Genomic DNA, 16,944 nt, shown 5'->3' with positions numbered 1-16,944 from the left:
AGCTCTGAGCAACCCGGGATGGGGGAAGGCGCCCCTGCCCCTGGCAGGGGTTTGGTATTAAATGATCTTTAAGTCACTTCCAACCCAAACTGTTCTATGATCTGAGGGGTGGTGGGAATGTGTGAATCTGCCTGGGGATTCTGCCCAAACTTTTCAACCTCAAGAGCCCGCATGCCGGCTGACCTGCCCGCAAACCCGCACTGGACTGGGCAAACCAGGAAAACGCCCAGGCTCCCGAGCGAGATATTCGACGGAGAGCAGCGGTACAGGGGCGGCCCCAAGCCGGCCCCGGCCCCGCCTGCCGCTGCCGCCCGCCGGCTGTGACGGTGCCGGGCGCCGGGAAGCGCTTCCGCCGGCAGATCCGGGGCACGGCCCGAGTGCGGCGGGACCGGGAGTGCGGTGGCACCGGCGCGTCCGCGGCGGCTGCAGGGCGGAGCGGGGCCGGGGAACGCTGCGAGGCCGGGGCACCGCTTCGCCCCGGGAGCCGGTGGGTCAGCGGAGGGAAGGCTGGTCGGTAGGGTACCGGAGCCCAGGGCTGCGGTTCTGTCTGTTGGAGCTGAGCAAAAACCTCTGTCGTGTTCCCCTTGGGACGGGACGGGTCGGGGCAGGGGCAGCGCACTGACCGCTCTGAGGGGAGGGAGGTGCGTGAGGGGCACCCCCAGTTCCAGCGCCTGGCAAAGCTGCGGTGCCTCAGGGAGCCGTGTCCAAGGGGTGCTGCCCTGAGCCGGCCTCAGCTGTTGGACAAAACCGTGTACGGGGAGAAGAAGTGGGATTGCCACCCTACAAAAGTTTGCTGGGATAGAGTCAAGATGATCGTTCCATCATCACCTCTTGTGCAGCTTGCCCTGGTGTGACGGGTCGAGGCGGGAGATGTCCACTCCGCCCCTGGCCGGGGCAGGGATGCCGCCGGGCGCCTTCTCCGGGACCCAGGCTCAGGCTGCCCGCGAGGTGAACACGGCTTCGCTCTGCCGCATCGGCCAGGAGACCGTGCAGGACATCGTCTTCCGAACCATGGAAATCTTCCAGCTACTGAGGAACATGCAGGTGAGAAACAATTATTCATACACTCTACTTCCATGTTATCACTGACACAGAGTATGTATAGACTCAGGAGACACCTTAGGACGTTTAGAAAACTCAGTCAAACTGCTCTGAAAAAGAGAATTGGTTCAAGAAGTGAGTGCTACTCTTAATATATTTGTTTAGTCTTGTACATTAAGTGAAATTCAGAAATGCTGAATTGTCATTGCCCTCCCAATAAAAAAACCTCTCAATATGCTTGTAACTTTTTTTTTAATGTACAATGAAGTCTGTTCATATGTCAGTTATGTTTCTCTGCTTGTGTTAACATTTAGAGGAATTTTCATTGATCTTTTTCTGTAATATTTTTCACCTAAAACTTTTTTTTTTGTTAGGAAAAACAACATAATCCTTATTTGTGTCTACTTACTGAGAAAACGTACAAATTTCTGTTGTGTTTTCTCTGTGAAGAGTACAAGATAAATAATCATTCCCATTCCTTCTGTATTTTCATAACTCTTGTGTCACTGAATTGAATGACCTGGGGTTGAGACACAAAATCTCAACCCCAGTCACAATGGTGTCATATTTAAGCATTGTGAAGACACTCACTGAAAAGTCAGGGGATTGATGATGACCAAAAGTGTAGAATACATGAGGGTGTTTGACAGCAGTGATTGAGCACATTAAATATGTAATTTTGCTACTAAAGAAAATAAAAATTTCAGTGATTGCTATAAGAAAAGTGTGATTATCTTATTCTAAAATATACAAAAATCTATCTGATGTCTTTATTAATTTCATGTGACATAAACTTTAATTTTTTAATGTTTTGGTTCTCTAAGTTACCAAATGGTGTTACTTATCATACTGCAACATATCAAGACAGACTGGCAAAGCTGCAGGAACATCTCCGCCAGCTATCAATACTCTTCAGAAAACTGAGATTAGTCTATGACAAATGTAATGAAAACTGTGCTGGGCTCGATCCTGTTCCCATAGAAGTAAGTATCTTTATTTATATGTGAATTGTAAATCAGAATAACCACTCTGGATAGCAAATCATCCATCTTCCTCAGTTGCAGGAGACTCGTAACAGGTTTCAATGATACTGGAATTATTCAGTGGACTGAATTTTGTTTATTAATTAGAGCTTGTTGAAAGAGTGTGAAACTTAGTGTCTAGTTGATGTGGTGTTCTGTCATAAGTTGGACTTGGTCTCAGAGGTCTTTTCCAGCCTAATTGATTCTGTGATTCTAAGAAAGCAGACTTAATTTAAAATTTTAACTTTTTTTCCCCTCTGGCTTCTTGGTACTTCCACCAGTTTGTTTCCCCTAGGGAAAAAAAGAGGATCAGGGCAAATTTTTTACAAGTGGAAAAAAGTGGTAAAAAGCCTGCTTCAAGCTCTCACCTGTCAGCCTGGCTCCTGAGAAATAAGTATTATTTACTTTCTCTAGCCAATAATCTCTGCCTCCATAGTTCCCTCACTCAGCCATTCCTAACCTGCTGGGCAGTGTGAACCAAATTTAAATGTGCAGTGGTGGTAGAAAAGTTACAACATAAAACTTCCAGGAAGGAGGATTTATCAGAGTTTTTCTTAATAACACTGCTGTCATTCATAAAATCTTAAATCCCATCTTCGTCATAAGTTGTTTCTAATTTCTAGTAGTACTTGTAAACCCTGGGTTTTGTTACAATTTGAGTTGTTTCTGCTCTATATTAACCAGAACTTGAAATTCTTTAATTGCTGACCTCTGGATTCCGAGGCAACTTTATTAGTGGATTTTTGATTGTCCATTGAATTTTAATCATACAGGCATTATATTTGAAGTATGAGTCTCTTAACTGAATAGGAGTAAAGAAATTAAGTCCATTCTGTGCATTCCATTCTAGACTGCTGTTTCAGTTTACAGTTGCTGACTTTTGACAAGGGTTTCAGAAAAATCAATCTGTAAACCTGACAGCAAGCAGGGGAATAAGTTAATTTTCCCATTTAAGAAAATAAATCCTGTTTTCACAGTGTGTTGAACTTGTGTCCTCTTTAAAAGCTTTTCATGTGTCTTATTTTCCCTTATAACAATGGAATGATGTGGCATTTGGTTTGTTTTTTTCAATAACTTTTCACATTTTTTTCCCATTATCAGGATGGAAAAGAATCTCCATAGAGAAAATAAGTAGTAACTTCAGGCATTTTAAATGCAGGGTTTCACTGATAACTTAGTCACAGCAGAATGTTTTATTGATAGTTGGGGGTTTTTTTTCAATCTTGTTAGTCTCTTCTTCTCTGAACTTAGTAGATGCCTGCCTCCTCATGTTTTTATTGGTTAGAGTGAATGACAGTGACACACCATTCCTCCTGGATCAGTTTTCTTAAATTCTTCTTCTAGTAGTTCAAAAATAGTCTCAATTGTATTATTTGGGGGCTGATATTCTAACCATGTCTTTACAGAATATCAACAAAACTATATTTTTTTTTTGCAGAGTCAAGAGAAGTCTATGCGTACTAGTATTGCTTATTCCATTTTTATTGATATAAATGTTTTCATAATTTTTGGTAATGTGTACTGATTAACCAACATAGCAAGGTATGAGATAATTGTGAAGGAGATCTGCCTACAAAGATTAAATTTCCTGCTTTTTTTGTGTATTAGGTATAGTTCAGCTTTTCTTGGTAGGTTTTTTGTTTAGTTTTTTTTTATCTATCATCTTTTCTGAAAGATAGGGAGGCTTTAAAGAAATGTTCTTCTTTGAGTGCTACTTTATTTTTCCATCAGAGAGTTCTTTCCAAGAGCATATAGCAGCCCTGCTACTTCTTCTTTGTGGTCTGCAAATGTAGTAAGTGGTGAACATTTGCCATTTTTTCATGGCATTGTTTAGTGTGGTAGCTTTTGTCCATTTTGCTAAGCTTAATAAGAATGGCTGCAAACATTTTTGTGTAGAAGGAAATTACATTTTTATTGGTATAAATCAAAGAAAGTTTTCCATCAGAGGCTGGAGGCAGTGAACACTTTGTAATATTGCACCCCAACCTAAGTAAGAAGTTCATATGCACTTGATAAGCAACTTGCTCCCAGGCTTTTAAAATAATGTCTTCTTGCTCACTTTTATCAATATCAGTCTTCCATTTGTCTGTAATATGTTTGTGAACATGGATGTACTTTTGCATAGTACAGGACAGAAAAAACAATGTCAGACTATGGACTTTGTGGAGGTATTGTCCTTTAAGAAATTGTCAGTAGCTTGGGAGTGTTCTGACACAGAAACAAGTATTTGTTTTGTATGTAGGATATTTCTTTTTGATCTGTTTTTTAGTAAGGAAGCATAGAGTAGTATTCATTTAGAAATTTTACATCAAGGAATTTTGGCTTTGTCCAAGCTTTACAAAAAAGACAGTGCACTTTGGTCTTCTCCAGCCTAAACCAAACTGTGCTTCTGTGTATCTGAGGACACCATGGTGAGAAATACTTACAGGAAAACTCATTTTAGGTAACTGTGGGCCTGGTCTTAAGAGTAGCCAAAGAGAGGCTCATTAAAACAGCAAATCATAACTAGAGTATTAGCCAAGTAGCTTTGTAAAGCCAGTCATATTTATGTTCAGTATATCACTAAAATGACTTATGATAATGAGAACTTTGTGTTTGTGGTTTTATTTCTTAGTGTGGAATAGAAAATTTTAAAACCTCAATCTGCAGAATTCAGCTACAAGGATTATCTATGACAAACATCTTAAAATGGAAAGACTGGCTTCTGCCTGCAGTTACTAAATTTCTTTGGTCAAGGCTTGGTAATGTGTGAGATTGTACACAACTGAAGCACATTGTTACCTGGAGAACCAGCTGAGGTCATTGCAAGGCCTTTAGGTTTGAGGTGGCAAGCAGGCTTGTCTTCACTTTCTCTTGGGTAGTTAGAACCTGTGGAGAAAATGGTAGTACCATATGTATTTCCTGGATTTGAGTATTTGAGGTTTTTTTTTTTTTAATTTCTTTTAATTTCTTTTTTTTTCTTGTTTTTTTTTAAACTAAAGCTGATGTTTCTTGTCTTCACAGCAACTTATTCCATATGTTGAAGAAGATGGCTCCAAGCATGATGATCGTGGTGCTGCAAGTCAGCTTCGTTTTGCTACTGAAGAGAGAAGGGAAATCATGGAAGTTAATAAGGTAACAAAGTTGAAATTAATTTGCATAAACTGAGAAATGTCATTTTCACATCATAAAGCCTAAATTTCTAGATTGCTGTCCTAAATACAGAATGTGTGATGACTGCCATGAAAACTGGAAATAAATGCTTTTTATTTATGAATATTTCAGTATTGACCTTTTAGTTAACTATTTTTTAGCTGTACCTCTGGCAGTAGAGTTTCCTAACAATTCTAACTTGTGTCACTTTTAAAACTGACATTTATTTTTATGAAAGCAGTGTGTTGTGTTTATGTGTTACCCACTAGATATTGACAGTACAAACTGAACTAAGGTGCCCATTGAACTAATTTATCTTAAAAATTTACCTTAGGTGTAAAAATAATTGAACACCGGATGTAAATATTTTTACAATTACGTGAATTGGTAAAGAATTTTCAGGGCTACCTTCTGGATTTTGACAGTTTGAGGAAGACTGTTCCTTTTGTAAAGAGGAACATTTACTGAATCTTGGCACATTAAGAAAAATGTACTATGAATTATAAAAGTTAAATGAGTTAAAATGTTAAATTTTCAGTTTGAGTGGCATTGTGCAGCTGGGTACAATTAGTGAAGAGCGATTCAAATCTAAAAATAATTATGCTGTAGTAAAAGCTAATGTAATACAGAGATTAAAAATACAGTCTTAGCAGACCACAATTTTGAACATTGTTTCTTCAAACTGTAAAATACAAAGATAGGATTAAATACATATTTCTATAGCTGTAATATCTGCAAATGCTCAGTAAAAAGGAGTCATAATCTACAAAAATAACTGAACAAAAGAAATAAATGGATAAAATGTTTATTTATGGAATGAATAATTGATGGATTTTCAGCTTTTAAAATATTTCCAATGTTTTAATTTGTCTTCCACAATCATACATGTATTGAATTTTTCATAACCCATTTATCTAGAAAAATGCATGTGTATTGTGCAGGAAAAACTGAGGACTATGTGAATTTAGAGAAATGCAGTTGTCAGCTCTCCTGTTGTAATCTTTCTCTTCACTGCTGATGTAGCAGGGTTGAATGTATTATATTGTATGTAATGTTGTACTGTGAATTAATGCACATTTATTTGCAATCTTTAGGTATTAATAAGCTTAACTGTCCATATTTGCTGTGGTTTTAATAGTTCTGTGACATGGTTTTGCCCTTGTTGTTGTACTTGTATGCTAATATGGTTTTAAGCCTCCTTGGTGTGATCTTGTGAAAATAATTTCATAAATTTTTATGAAGAGTTCTGAGCCTTAAGAAGGTTGATGGTGTTGCAGGACCATTGGTAGCAAACTGGTAATTGAGAATGCATTGAAATCTTCATGTAAATATATGTATGTAGACCTAATTTCCAGATTTTCCACAGGAAATCTTCACAAGATAGTTGAACTTTCTCTAGTATTCTTGTGGACAAATACTTAGTAACTGCAGCAAAAGAAAGTTAAACTTCTTGGTTTTTGAAAGTTCACTGATGTTTTCTTTTGTATCCCTCCAGTTCTATAAGCACATCTACTACCATTTTCAAAGTTCTAATTTTAATGCATTACAGACTAGGTAATGCTTTTATGACTAGAATTTTTTTTTCAAAGAAAAATCACTAGAACAGATAATTGGCCTAATTTCTAACACTGGCTGCTGGGTTCAAGGAGGGCGTGCTCTGGTTCCTAGCTGGCACATCTGACAGCTCCTCAGGCCTCTCTAGTGTGTAATGTCCACCTCCAACTCAATTTGATGAATTAATTTTAGGAAAATTTCAGTGATACAAAATGTTGATGAGAATACTGTGACAGGGAAACCACCATGGGAGTTAAATAAGCTTTTTATATTCTTGACAAAATCTTCCTTCAGCTCCTTGTCCTGCTCTCACCTAATCCTTTTTGCTTCGCTAGGCTTAATTTTTTTCAGTCTTACATGTTATTGGTACCAAAAAATCACTGTTGCAATAACCCAGGACTTTGCCACTATTGTGATATTTGAATTGTGATATTTGAATTCATTCTTACACTGCCACGGATCTCTGAATTTTGCCCTTCTTGCTGTGATGCCCCAGCCAGTGTGATTTCTTTAGTCAAAGACACAAACTGCCCCACTGTGTGGAGTGCTGCCAAATCTAGTAATAGCTCTTATAAACCTTGTGGATCATATGCTCTCACGTCAAAATGTCCTCATTCCCTGAACCACTGACTGGAAAAACAGCAGCTTTCCTTTGCTACTGCAGGTGTCTGGGAAGGGAGCACCCTCAGGAGGAGGAGGAAGAGGAGGGGAGCATCAGGTGCTTCCTGTGCTCACCATCCCATTCATGGGGCAGGAGAACCTGATGATGTAACAGAATTCCTAAAAACTGCAGGAGATTTTCATCTTGGTTTACTGTGACACCTTTTTGCTTAGTTATTCTGCTATTTTGGGACCTTTTAGGTCAGAAAGTCTAATGTGCTGACCTTGGCTATGTAAGTACTTGTCTGTTAATTTAAAATATAGATTAGTTTACAAGGCAATGAATTTCTGTCCTAGCAATCCAGTAATAATTAGTAACTGTAGGTTTAAATAAAACCTATTAAGCTTTATAGCACAAGGGAGTTTTGCCCACAGTAAGAAGCTTCTACCATTATTACAAAACAAACCATTTCTTGAGCACTGGCTACCTCTATCTGTCTTAAACAATTCTCTCCTGCAGTTCCCAAAAATGTATCTTATTCTTTTTTTATCTGTATATGTTTTCAGGGCTTATAAATCGTTGAGATGGTTGAATTTTTTGGAATAAATTACTATTCCAGAATCAGTTTAGCACTTGAATTGGTCTTTTAGTACATGTCTTGATCCAGTTTTCATTGAAATTAATCTGTTTGCAGCAAGTGGAAGATGTTCCCAAGATTTCCTCTCCTGCTCATATTTTTCAAGTGTTTAATGTTCTGTCTCTTAAGTTTTTTATCTTTAAAGTATAAAATGATCAGTATTATTTTCAAGATGTCAGGCTCACCTTCAGTCTGTGGTCTTGTAGTACATTTGACAGGACTTGAAACAGAAATACCAAATCAAAATTTGAGAATTATTTATTCTGTTTTGCTGCCCTATCAATGGTTTTCTTTACTGCTCACTTTCAGAAATGCAGCAAGTACAGCTTAGGTTTCATTCATGCTCTAGGTCTGGTTTCAATGAAGCACTTAGGAAAACCATCACATAATGAGTAGTGTAGGTACATTTGGGTGAAAACAAATTAAAATAGCATTTGGGCATTCCAGGTAGCCCTTGTATTTGCCATTCTTATCTAATGTTTGTTAAGTGTTTAACAGTGATCTTGCTAAGGAGAAAAAGACAATCTAAGTGACAGACTTCTGAGTTAAGCTTAAGTAACAAGTGTAGCTCTGGGCTTTTTTTTGGTAGCACAAACATTGTGCCTTGCAGCTGATGCTGTTTAGGACTATGAAGAAAAAACCTAAATTCCTTTTAAGCCACCTTTCACAGTATTTGCATTTATTTTAATTGGTTTTTTATGTGCAGAGTCCTTTTTCACCCAAAATATGAGTGTGCATGAAGGAACGCTTTGGGGAGAGAGGGAGAATTGGTTACTTGGACACCTTCTGGGCAGATTTATCTGCACTGGAGATGGCTCCATGAATTTTTGAGTACCAAACTGACTTTCTGCAATGGTAGAATCAGAGGAATTTAGGCTCAGTGGGAGGTCTGGAGGTTATCTGGTTCAGCCCCCATCCCAAGACAGGGTCAACCAGCGAAATTAGATCCAGCTTCTCCAAGTCATGTCCATGTTCCAGCATTTCAAATACCTGTAAGGATTGAAATTCTGTCTTTTCTGGGCCCTTCTTAATGGTTGACTCTTAGTGTGAAAATTTTCTTAATGTTACATTGGAATTTTCTTTGTCATAACTTCTCGTTTACTGCCCCTCATCCTTTTGCTCTCTACACTAAAGAACAGTCCAGCTTTCTCTTTTCTGTGAGCTTCATTAGGTGGCTGAAGATAGCACTGTGATCCTTCCCTCTGGCCTTCTCTGCTTGAGATTGAACAAACACAGCTTTAATCATTGTGGTGGCCCTCCACTGGGCATTATCCAGTATGATAGAGCTTTGTATTGATCCCTAAATTGGTCAGTCATTTTCCAGAGCCAAATAGAGGAGAATATGAGAGGTACTCACCTGCCTGAGAGTACACTCTTGCTGATATAGGGCAGAGAGCAGTTTGTCTTCCTTGTTGCAAAAAAGATCTGCTGATGACTCCTGTTAAACTTGTTAGAAAGTATTAAAAGGACCTCAGATCCTTTTCTGCAAATTTCATTTCTATTCAGTCAGTCCTCTGTCTGTGCTGTTGTATGAGTTTATTCTGTGTGCAGATGTAGGATGTTGCTTTAATTGAAATTCCTGAGATAGGTGTTGGCCTGCCTTTCCCTCCCGATGAGGTTCCTCTGAATCCAGTATGCCACCACTGAGTATATTTTGGCATTGCCCATCAATTTGATAACTTTGATATGGTGATTAGGTCATTAAGTGTGGTTAGTCATTAATGAGGATATTAAGAATATTCACCTTAGTATCAATATGAGAAGCTTCAAGGGTGACCAACTAGCACTTGATCTTAATACTGACGATCCCAGCATTTAGAATCCCATAGTCCAGCCAGTTTTCCATCAACCCAGTAAATCACCTATCCAAACCACATCTCTCCAGTTTGCTCAAAGGCAATGACAGCCTGTGTCAAAAGCCTGACTTATTAATGATTTTACTTTATGGAAGTGAAGAAAATCTCCTGCTCTCCCCTTGCCACACAGCCAGTCATTTCTCGATAGAAGGCTGTCATGTTGGTCAGGCACAAGGCATCTGTAGCAAATCCAGTGTGGCTGTTCCCAGTCACCTTATCACGTGTGTCTGGATATGACTTTCTGAAGGATTTGCTGCACAGTCTTTCTGGAGTCAAGAGTTAGGCTGAGTAGCCTGTAGTTTTCTGGATCCCCCTCCTTGTCTTTCTTGGAAATGAACTGAAATGTTTCCTTTTTCATCAGGAGCATATCCCCCCTCTCCAGTAGAAAATTAAGTGGAGTGGTCTTGTTATGTCATAAACCAGCTTTCTCAGGACTCAGATGTATTTTTATTCCAGATCATAAATAATTTCCTTTTGAGTTTTGTATAAAATGTTGCACACAAATTTTTTTCACATTGTATCCATATCAAAACCATATCGCGCTTAAAAACTTGAAAAAAGTGAGGAAAAGGTGGGCATAAAGCTGCCTATAAAATCCCAACTGTCCCCTTTTGTCCTCATATAGATGTATATTATACAGCCTTTATTGCATTACCACATTTGGTTCCTCTTCCCCCCTTCCCACTTTCTATTCTGCAAGAGTTCTTTGAGCTATTCTGCTTTTGTGGCAGACTAGGCAATATTTTGATTGAATCAGTATTGTAGTAAATAAGATTATAAAAATCCTGGTTTGTGGATTGCCTAACTGGCATTAGGCTATGGAGTAAGCAGGGAATTTGGGAATGAGAAGGAAGGATTTATTGTGTGTAGTGAGTAGCTAACTAAGGGAGCTCTTGGGAGCTGATATTTTTTTGCTCTGCCATGAATTATCTTTGGTAGTTGTTCATTCTTCCCCTTATGGCTCATGGTAGCTTTGAATATGTGGGAAGCTGTTAAAATACAAAATTTAGAGATGAACATGAATCTTAAATATCTTTGGACAAAGTTGGCAGCAGTGCAGTTTTATCTGTAGTGTTCATGTGACTGAGTTTGCCATCTGTAGCTGAGGATCATAGATCTGGGGGATTTTCATATAAAGAATGGGGATGTAACACTGAGGAGTGTGGTGGAGAAGCACCTTGGGGAATGAATAATTCCATTACAAGCTACAGAGCTTAGATGGTACTCAGTAAACAAGACCTCAGACCTCATTGTCAAACGATAAATAATTGGTGTGAAGCAAACATCCATCTGTTTGAATGAAGGTGCTTATTCCTCTCAGAACAACAGATCAGTGCATAAATACAATCCTGTCTGGGTCAATAGGTGAAAAGTATTGAGCTTGCAGCAGAGCACAGGTTGTCACTGGTGTTTCTGTTTCAGGAGCACAGGGTTACACATGCAGAAGGAGCAGTTGTCCTTTCAACTGTCAGGTGAGGTGCAAGGCAGAAAATTCAGTCTCTCATTTCTGCTAAGTGTAGAACAGTCATGCCTGTGGGTGACATCAGGAAAAGCTGTAGATACTGGACAGTGAGTGTATTAATGTTTAATTGCACAGCAGTTACTGTAATAGTGATGAATATATTTCATCCCTTTGGAAAAAATAAAAATAGATTGATATATGCATTTATTATGATGGAAAATGAGCCTTGGTATCAGTTGAGCAGCCATAAGTTAAGACTCTGCTTGACAGCTTTAAGAGAGTTCGAGCAAAGTGTTGAGGGCACTTTTTCCATAATATTTTTTTCCAGCTGTGTGCATATAACATATGCTATATGCATATAGCATTGTGATAGTCTCTTAACTAGCAAAGGAAAAAAGCAGGTTTTTCCACTTTCATACTTCAGAGATTTCATTATGAAGGATTCATTTAAAAAAAGAACAGAGTAAGTGTCACCTTCCTATTAAAAACGTTGTGTTTCTGTAGGAATTTCTTGGGCTTGGCTTACCTGGAAACACAGAGGCCACTGTCACCTTCATAAGGCCTTCAAGAATCACTTCCTACAGCAGTTCAATGGTCCAAAGGAGTAACATGAGTATTGTGTCCAGCTCTGGGCTCCTCAGCACAGGAAGGCCAGGGAACTGTTGGAGTGGCCTCAGAGGAAGGCTACAAAAATTATCAGAGGGATGGAACACTTCTCCTATGGGGAAAGGCTGAGAGTTGAGGCTGTTTAGTCTGAAGGAGAGAAGACACCAGGGGATCTTACAGAAGCCTTTCAGTACCTAAAAGAGCCTTATAAGAAAGATGGGAACAAACTTTTTAGCAGGGCCTGTTGTGATAGGACAAAGGGTAATCGCTTTGAACTAAAAGAAGGCCAATTTTGATGAAATATAAGTGAGACATTTTTTAAACACTTGTCCTGAGAGGTGGTAGATGATGCCCCATCCCTGGGAACATTCACAGTCAGGTTGTACCGGGCTCTGAGCAACCTGATTTAGTTGAAGATGTCCGTGCTGATTGCAGGGTTGCACTGGATGACCTTTAAAGGTCCCTTCCAACCCAGACTGGTCCATGATTCCATACTCCTGGGAAAGAATGTGATCCAAGTTCTCTATAGTAGACTCTTAATCAACAAAGTAATTTTTTAAAATTTTGCTAAGATTTATGCAAGTAAAAGTACTGTGGTTATTAATATTTAATGTTACACTGAGATACTGAGATCCTTCTGGCCTGTACTGTGGTAGATCTTGAATAGAGCAGGTAAAAACCACAGCTGGCACAACATTCAGGAGAATGGTCTTCAATACAAGATTTTCAAGATAGAAACAGATCTTTTCTTGTTTTTTTCCTTAAGCAGAAGAAGAGCCTGTACAACTTAGACAGGTACTGTTGATGTTTTTACAAGCACCACTTGGAATATGATCTTACTCTTCCATGGTGTTTACATTATTTCCTTTGCCTGAATAAGGGATTTCTGACAAATGGATTGAGTGCAGCATAATGACTCACAGGGATGTTTTAAAATTTGAAGGATACATGAGCTTAAAATGAGGAGAGAGACAAGAACACTGTGCAAAGGAAGGTGGAAGGTTCTGATACATCTCTGGCTGTAAGTTGTGAATTGGTCTAGACTGCACTGATTTCTAATGAAATGCAAGTGAAGCAAAAAGGACTTTAGGTAAAAAATGTATTTCAGTCAAAGTTGAAATTACCGTGTCCTACTGAACCCAAATCTGTATGAAACATGGCAGGTTCTTTATGGCAGCTTTTCTTCCTTGAAAAACAGCTGTTTTCTGGATCTTTATTATGGTTCTCCCACCTTATTTCATATATGTGGGTTTTGTGCTTCAGTCAATGTTTTTGTAAATGACTTACCTGAGCTAAGCCAGCTGAGGTCTCGTTGGTTACTGGAAGGTGCAGTCCTTGCCAGCCCCATCATGATGGCCATAATACTTGCAAGGTCAGTCAAAATGGTCCCCACTGAAAATTAATATCACCAAAGAAGACTCCCTAGGGTAGGTCTGCAGTCAGGTCACTTTTCAGACAGGAAGGAACTAACAGAAACAGGCCTGAGAAATGTAACTTGAATTTAGGGCTCTTAAACTCATTATAAACTGCCTCATAGATTTTCCCTGTGCTATCTAAAAACAGTCAGAAGCTGTAGCATGTATGTAGGATGAAGTACTTTTTCTTGTTTCATACAACTGTTAATCCTGAGAAGCAGTCTAGAGTTCAACTAAGTCATTTCAACAGAAGGAGGAAAGAGTGGGAGACAACTTGCAAGCAATCTGTTCAAATGAAAATTTGTCACTGCTGCAAAAGCTGCTTAAAGATTTTGCCCATTTCCCAAGAAGGCCATTTCACCTATCTTTTCAAGGTTAGGCTTGAGTTGAGATGTTCTTACTGGCTCAGCAAAGTCTTAAGCAGAGGCCAGCGCTTCCAGTGGTGCAGAACATATTAATTATGTAGTACTTTGTGGTGTGGACCACTGCCTGTCAAAGATCAGTAACAAAGATCACTGTATGCATTTCAATTAGAAGACTGTGCTCTCTGAAGTAGATTTTTTTTCTCCTCTCTTTATTCTTTCAACAGCCTAGCAACCCAGGGATGGTGCTTCATCTTAGATGTTTTTTCTGATTCCAGAATAAGTAGAAGAGCTAAGAAATTAGCTCCTCACTAAAAATGAGGATCTAAAATTATCTTCAGATAAATAAACAAATTTATACTTCTTGTCCTTACAGATGCTTTGAAAACAAATCCTGTCTAAATGTTCCCCTGTCTAGCAGCATCAAAGAAAGAACAAACAAATTACAGTGTCATAATGCTTTCACAAGAAAGGAAAACAGTATTACAGAATGAGTCTTTCAGGCATAGCTTACACAAAGTTCATGTGAGTAACAGTATTTAACAGTACAATTAGACATGGATGGAGAGAGAAAACAGCCTACTTCTCAGAAGTCAATGGTTCTTACTTCTGTCTGTGACTTCAGTTACCATCACCAACTGTTCAGCCTTCATTTCCATTGATGCAGGTTTTGAAATACCTTGAAATGGCATGGTATGAGGGAGTTACAGCTTGCATTAAACTGGTAGTTTTGATGTAACAGTCACTGATTTCTGTAGGATTGGATGTTGAGGATGGCAGACAGAATCATGTTTAAAAATGCCGCAGGTATGAGCATGCTTGTTTATCTCATCCCTCTTGTGCTCTCTCAAGCATCAGGATTTTGCATTTATGACCTTTGGTAGGAAGACCCTTGCAATTCTGTCATTTCAGTGCTGTGGTAATTACATGCTGCTTAGCCTTCTCTCTTGTCTTCAGTTAGGAGGTGAATCTTTGCTCTATATTGTGAAGTCTTGCATCAGCAAATGGAAAAGAAAGAGGCATTAGATAAATGCGCATATTTTTCTTTAAAACACTTTTCAGCCTGTCAAATGCTTGGTTAGGAATTCCATGTTAGTGCACATGAACTGTCCTGCATATGTTTTTGTATCCTTCTTGGGAGTCTAGATCTGAGTGTTATCTCTTCCAGTGTCCTGCAAAGTCTGTATTTAGGAATGTTTCCATTACTATGGTGCCCATGTAATCTAAGCCTAATTACCATATTACTGCAGACTGGTTTTTACAGGTCTGAAGTGAATAGGCTTCTTTTTTTTCTCTGGACTTCTCTCCCAGCTGACCAGCTGGCAATTTAAAAATATTGTTGTGTTGACTGCATCAGAATTCAGGAGACTAATTTTCAGAGTATTGCTTCATTTTCTCTCTGTTCCAGTAACTTCAGTTGTGTTACTGATTTGAGTCATGCTTTTAATGCCTTTTGTGTAGTGCAAATAACAAAGTTACATCAAACCTGAAAGATTTTGTTCTGTTTTGAAGGAAGCAAGTCTTTCCTGGGCTTTTGCTTTACTTGGAACTCCGGACTTCCCTAATGAATAAATAGTTTGATCTCTAATGTTGGAAGGCTGACATCAAATCAGAATGAAATGAAAGACAAACTGGGTGCTGTTAACAACAATCTAACTTACTTTTTAACAGCTTTGATTTGAGCAGGAAAATGAATAAATGAAACAATAAATATGGGTATTATTGTGAAACATGAAAGTTTAGCAAAATTGTATGATGTCATGATGCCATGATCTTTCTTCTGTAGAGACATAATTTCTGAGTTTTGGCTATGCAACCAAATGAAAGCTAGTTTGCTGTTCTCCTATTCCTCCAAATGCTTCTGCAGTTTGCAAAAACAAATATATAATTTTTAAAAATGCAGCATGCTTGGGAAAACCTTTTTCAAGATAGGACTCTTAAAGCATTACAGTTGACCTACATAGCAGAAGGGCTGCAAAAGCTTGATTTGTTTCACCTATACCCTGTGCTTTGTTCAAACTTGTATTGTTAATGCCTCATTTTTCTTGAAACCAAATTTATAAAACATATATTCACATAAATCTACCTTCTTCCCATATTTTTTCTTCCAGCTTAGGATGCTCTCTTTTAGACTTTTCAAAGTGAGGACCTATCCCCACAAGCCTCCAGCTTTTGAAGGTGTCAGGTGTTTTGATAAAAGGCTGCTGTGAAACAAACCAGCATTCCCCCTCTAGCAATGGTCCTTAACTTTTGAGGCTTTCTTGTATTTTTAGAATGTGCTTTAAAGAGGATGTATTATCCCGCTAATAGTGCTCACTGACAGCTGAGAAAAAGATTTATATAGCATTTCATAGCACTGTAACTTTTGTTGAATTTTTGAGTGCACTATTTGAACTGTTCATAAAAAAAACTTCTAATAAACTCTTCCCACAGAAACTGAAACAGAAGAATCAGCAGCTGAAGCAGATCATGGATCAGTTACGAAATCTTATTTGGGACATAAATGCCATGTTGGCAATGAGGAACTGAACAAGGAAAATCAATCTTTGTACCTGAAGAAGATACAAATCTGTTTGGATATACTTAACTTCCTTCTAAGAAGTAACATCTTTTTCCACAATTATATTGCAGTAATGTTTGAAAAGTCTCAAAGATTAAAATGTTGGGTTTTTTTCTAGTAATGTAAATGGTTTTGGGTTTGTTTTTATAGAAGATTCATTGTGTAAGTTTTACCTCTGTGATTCTACTTACAGCCTCAGTAATTTACTGTAGTAGTTTGGATTCCTATGCAGAAAGGGGGTTTATAAATTAAGTGTTTCTGAATTTTCTTTATAATACAATTAAAAATTATAAAAACGTATGTGTATATGCAGTTTATTCTGTAGTGCACATAGCCTCTACAGAGAGGAAAAGTTGCAAGACAGGAAAGTTACTCCAGAAAACTAGAGGGCTGAAATCAGCAATCAGATACTGCAATTCAGTCTGCAGTATTTTTTGTATTATCTGCAGTCCAGAGCAGAGCAGGACAATCCCCTCCCTTGCCCGGCTGGTGCCCGGCTGCCCCTGATGTCCCCAGGACAGGGTTGGCCCTCATGGCTGCCAGGGCGCTGCTGGCTCATGTCCAATTTGCCATTGACCAGGACCCCCAGGTCCCTTTCCATGGCACTGCTCTCCAGCCTCTCATTCCCCAGTCTGTACACACAGCCCCATCCCAGGTGCACAATCCAGCACTTGCCTTTCTTAAACTTCACACAGT

General features: G+C 38.8%; 1 protein-coding gene across 2 annotated transcripts; it reads left to right on the top strand.

Moving 5' to 3' along the window:
• The first annotated feature begins 334 nt into the window (after positions 1-334).
• MED30 (mediator complex subunit 30) lies at positions 335-16,548 on the top strand. Of its 2 annotated transcripts, none has more exons than XM_064706581.1 (5): positions 335-514; positions 840-1,044; positions 1,866-2,024; positions 5,067-5,177; positions 16,122-16,356. In XM_064706581.1, exons 2-5 carry the CDS (start codon positions 871-873, stop codon positions 16,215-16,217), a joined length of 540 nt encoding a protein of 179 aa, XP_064562651.1. In that variant the 5' UTR covers positions 335-514; positions 840-870; the 3' UTR covers positions 16,218-16,356. The 2 variants fall into 2 exon arrangements, with proteins under 2 accessions (XP_064562651.1, XP_064562650.1); XM_064706580.1 differs by having other exon boundaries at positions 352-487; positions 16,122-16,548.
• The last annotated feature ends 396 nt before the right edge of the window (positions 16,549-16,944 follow it).

The sequence above is a fragment of the Zonotrichia leucophrys genome, chromosome 2 (assembly GCF_028769735.1).
Source record: "Zonotrichia leucophrys gambelii isolate GWCS_2022_RI chromosome 2, RI_Zleu_2.0, whole genome shotgun sequence".
Classification (NCBI taxonomy): domain Eukaryota; kingdom Metazoa; phylum Chordata; class Aves; order Passeriformes; family Passerellidae; genus Zonotrichia; species Zonotrichia leucophrys.
This window is presented reverse-complemented; position numbering and strand designations above follow the sequence as displayed.